General features: G+C 41.2%; 1 protein-coding gene across 2 annotated transcripts; it reads left to right on the top strand.

The window, feature by feature from the left end:
• The first annotated feature begins 537 nt into the window (after positions 1-537).
• On the top strand, positions 538-4092 carry LOC131520943 (uncharacterized). 2 transcript variants are annotated; one of them, XM_058745518.1, is made up of 2 exons: positions 538-639; positions 1483-4092. In XM_058745518.1, exon 2 carries the CDS (start codon positions 1674-1676, stop codon positions 3417-3419), a length of 1746 nt encoding a protein of 581 aa, XP_058601501.1. In that variant the 5' UTR covers positions 538-639; positions 1483-1673; the 3' UTR covers positions 3420-4092. The 2 variants fall into 2 exon arrangements, with proteins under 2 accessions (XP_058601501.1, XP_058601500.1); XM_058745517.1 differs by lacking the exon at positions 538-639 and adding an exon at positions 1120-1191.
• The last annotated feature ends 755 nt before the right edge of the window (positions 4093-4847 follow it).

The following is a 4847-nucleotide window of genomic DNA, read 5'->3' as shown; positions in this document are numbered from 1 at the left end:
TGCTATCGAAACAAAATCAGCATCACCTTAGACACCCAGAATCAATTCCGAACATTCTCCTTTCTTTTCTGTCCCCATCCACCTCCTGCCACCTCTTCACTGACTGCTGTTGATGACTTTGCCAGCCATTTCACTAATAAGGTGGCAGACATCAGCAGCTAGTTCTCTGCACCACTTACCCACAGCCAACCTTCATCCATACTCAGGTCTCTAAAGTCATGTGTGCCAGCCATCTTGCAACTTGTCTCTTAGACCCAATCCCCCCATCTTTTACAAGAGATCTCACCAATATTGCTACCCCTTTTGACCCACAACTTAAAAACTCGTTACTACTAGCAGATTTCCTACCACATTTAAATCAAAATGCTTTTATGTGCATTTACACAACTTTACTGGGAATGATCATAAAGGCATGTCTTCTCCTGCCACTGCTATGCAAACGATACTCAGCTCTATCTATCATTTCAACCTGATAATTCCACTGTCTCAGCATGTATCTCTGTCTGTCTCTCAGACATCTCTGCTTGGATGAAGGAGCTGCAGCTCAACCTTGCAAAGACAGCACTTCTTGTAATCCCTGCAAACCTGTCAGTTGAAAGCAGTGTCACTGGGCAACTAGGGTCCACAACAGTGTTGAGGGTAATGCATTACATTACTGTGCCCTCTATTGTACAGATGTAAATTTACATTTCCTTCAGCCTGAGGCGTATTCATTTCACTTTTGGTGTAAAAGGGCTTTTACGTTTGTAAAAGAACCTTTTTATATTAAAAACAAACAAGCAAGCCCTACCCGGATTTAAAAAGTAACTCAAAAGTAACGTAACGCATTATTTTCCATAAAAAGTAACTAAGTAACGTAATTAGTTACTTTTTTTAGGGAGTAACGCGATATTATAATGCATTACTTTTAAAAGTAACTTTCCAACAATGGTCCACAACACTAACACCAACCAGGACAGCAAGGAACATGGAGCAACTACATGTTCCCCCCCCCCCCCCCACAGTGTTCATTGCTCCCTACTCCCTGAGCAGGGGAAATACGTTGTTGAATACCGTCACCTAGTGGCCATTCCGAGAACTCTTAGCAATACATCAGCCATTGCTTTTTGGATTTTCAGAGCACATGGTGCAGAGTATGTTTGTGCATCCACGTCCTTCCTACATGTTTTACCCTTGAGAACGCAAAAATCTGTAAGTTTGAATAATTATTTATACAGTTATACATTGAAATGATTAGGTATTTTGCTTGGTTGTATATTTTTGAGAACTATTTACTTATGCCATGTTAGAAACACCATTCAAAGATTAAAACCTTGATAATAGATTGTATTCGCTTAGTTATAATAACATGACTATGTTTACATTTTGTTTAAATGTATGATTTAAGCACTTGAGTGTGTTTTTGAGTATTGTGCTGTGTGAAGTAACAGTGCTTCTGTTAGATAAATATCTTTACACTATTTTTGTTACTTTATGTTACAGTTTCACAAGTTGGTCTACAGTAAAGAGGATCTAAAACACAAACTGTCTACGACCTTTACTGGGGGCTTTGTTTAGCTCGCTGCCGAAGCACTGTATAGAAACGCAAGCTGGGAGCAGAAGAGTGAAAAGATTTCTTCACTTCAAGAGTCTTGTAGTGGATTACATGTACTTCATTTACGAAAACATCCAGAATGTCGCACTCTTTGAAACGCAGCCAAGTTTCCAAATTGGAAACTAGGTCAGAGGCTAAATCTTCAGCCAGCAATGCTTCATCCACACGCCGCTCCCATAAGTCTAATGGAAGCCAAGCTGCAGCAGAGGCCCGCGCAAAGGCAGAAGCCGCACGCACTAAAGCTGAGTTTGCAAAGCGCCAGATAGATATGGAGGTCGAAAAGGCTAGGATTGAAGCAACGCTAAATGCTCTGAAAGAGGAGGGTGAAGCTGAAGCAGCTCTCGCAGCAGCAAGGGTGTTGGAATCTGCAGCAATCTGTTCGAATGATGGAACGGAAAGGGGTAATTCCGTCGCCGCTGAACGTACTAATGAATTCATCAGAACACACTTTTCACAGAATCAAAGTGTGAAGGAAGATGACGATCAAGCAAGTCCGAAGCACAAAGACGTTCCTGGGAACAGCCAGTTTACTCCTGACGCTGCAAATGCAACAAGCAGACATGACCAAAAGGAGTACCAGCATTTAAGGCAGCCGACCTGCTTTTCCTCTCATGTGAAAGAAACCCATTCTCCAAGTAAGCCAGTACCTCGTTCCAGCGAAGTGTCTGATCTTGCAGTATTTCTTGCTCGTCGCGATCTTCTTTCTAGCAGCTTTAAAATATTCGACAACAAGCCAGAGAGTTACCGGCCATGGAAAACAGCATTTTTGAATGCTATTGATGGTCTGAATTTAAAGGCTAATGAAGAGCTTGATTTGCTTACCAAGTGGCTAGAAGGTGAGTCCCTTCGACATGCTCTAAGAATAAGAGCGGCCCATGCATATGATCCAGAAGCAGGCCTCAGGCAGTTGTGGCAACGTCTGGAGAAAAAATATGGTTCCCCAGAGGTGATTGAAGCATCTTTATTCAAGCGTTTAGAGAGTTTCACTAAGATTTCTCATAAAGATTTAAATCAGTTGCAAGAGCTTGCGGATCTGCTACTGGAAGTGCAGGCAGTGAAAGAGGAAGGCAGTCTACCTGGTCTTGGATTCCTTGATACATCAAAGGGGATAAATTCTATTGTTGAAAAGCTACCTCATAGTCTTCAGGAGGCATGGATAGTGAAGGGAACGAAATTCAAGAAGGAATGTCTACTTCATTATCCACCTTTTTCATACTTTGTTGAGTTTGTCAACGAGCACGCAGATATGAGAACAGATCCAAGCTTCTCTTTTCAATCTTCCAACGCATTGCCTCTTAGAGATGAAAGGATCCCAATGAAGCAGTCAAGGTTCAGACATTCCATCTCTGTCAACAAAACAGAAGTTGAATCGAATACATCCGTGAGGGTCAACACTGGTTTAGTTGACCTGACAAGACACTGTCCCCTCCATAAAAGGAATCACTCGTTACTGAAATGCAGAGGTTTCAGAATGAAATCCTTAGCTGACAGGAAGAGGTTTCTCAAGGAGAACTCTATCTGTTACAAGTGCTGTGTTTCCTCGGCTCATATGGCTAAAGACTGCAGGATGACTATACATTGTTCAGAATGCAATAGCCAGGACCATGTCTCTGCCCTTCATGATGGCCCCGCTCCATGGTTCGAAAAGACACCTACAGCACCAATGGAAGCTCAAGGTGGGGAGAGAAAGGAGCCAACCTCCACAGTGACAACGTCTGTCTGCACAGAGATATGTGGAATCGGCCTAAAAGGAAAGTCATGCTCAAAAATCTGTCTAGTTAATGTTTACCCTACCTGTAGGAGCCTAAATGCAGTTAATAAATAATTTTAATTTATGCGTTAAATAGTAATTTACATGATTCATTTATGTGGAGGATATTGAAGGGAATATTTTCAGTATCTACAAGTTGATGCAGTTAATATTTACAGTTTTCAAGGAGTTAATTGTGTTATCTAAAATGTGTGTGGATAATTCAAAGTGCATTTATATTACATTTATGATAGTTTGGGATTATAGGACTGCTATCGCATTTTTTACCTTTTACTGCATGCACCTTTAATTTTCGGGGGATAGACACTCGCGAGAGGGGTGAGCGTGGGGGAACAGTGAGGCAAGCATAGAGTGGAGCCACACAGTTTTTTGACCTTTTTTCTCTCTTCTTTTTTGGTTTTGTCGTTAATTAATCGTTTTCATTTTTTCTGTAATATTCTTTGGATTGTGTTTGTTGCTGCCAACCTAGTAAACGAATACTGTTTTGCACAAGTGGTTCTGTGGATTTATTGATGTGGATTCAGACGAAAAGAGTGGACAAAGCGTCAAACTAAGGCTTCATTCAGTGGAAATCTACATATTAGTCAAAAAACTTGCTCTGCATGGATAATTGGACTTGGGACCGGCCTGACTCGAGACAAATGACGGAAGGAGAATACTTTCAAGGTGAATCTGTAAGTCGTGGCTGCCCTTGTTTTGCTGGGGATCGTTAATTGTATGACAAGGAGTGCGGTTGGTGTGCGCCGTCAGAAACAAAAATGAATAGATAAAGGACGCCGCCGAACGACTAAGTGGAACACAGTTTACGTGTGTTAAGCTCACCCTATGGTTTTGACATTTGCACTAGTTAAGTGTGGAAACATTTGTTTGTTATGGATGAACAAGACAGTGAAAAACGGAAAGTAAAAATGACTGAGAAGGCTGTGGATGAACATAGGTCAAGACAGCTTCATGCACGCAGATATAAGTTATCCCAGTTAACGAGCATGGTAAAGCTTATTGAGCAATTAATGGAAGATGATGCTAACGCTGACATTGTCAAAAATAAATTGCGTGTGGACTTCAGTGGTTTGCAGCAAGAATTTTCCGACTTAAATTCTGGTTTGAGAAGATTTATGTCTGACGAAGAATTTCTGGATGATCAAAAGAATTGGTTTGATCTTAAAAATAAGTCAATAAATGATTTTTTCTGGAAATGTGAGGAATGGATGAAAGATGTCATGAAACGCTCTGAGCAGGCTGAAGAGTGTGATAAACACGTAATGCCCACAGATAGTAGGTCTACATCATCAAAAACTACCACGAAACGGTCAAGTAGACACGGATCACAATGTGGAAGTGTGTCATCATCATCTTCAGTCAGAATAAAGGCAGAAATGGAGCGTGCTTCATTAAAGGCAAAGGCTGCAGCTTTAAGAGAGAAGCTAGCCATAGAAAAGGAAGAAGCAGATTGGCATGCAGAAAAAAGATGCAGGGAAGCTC

Source organism: Onychostoma macrolepis, chromosome 15, assembly GCF_012432095.1.
Source record: "Onychostoma macrolepis isolate SWU-2019 chromosome 15, ASM1243209v1, whole genome shotgun sequence".
In the NCBI taxonomy this organism is placed as follows: domain Eukaryota; kingdom Metazoa; phylum Chordata; class Actinopteri; order Cypriniformes; family Cyprinidae; genus Onychostoma; species Onychostoma macrolepis.
This window is presented reverse-complemented; position numbering and strand designations above follow the sequence as displayed.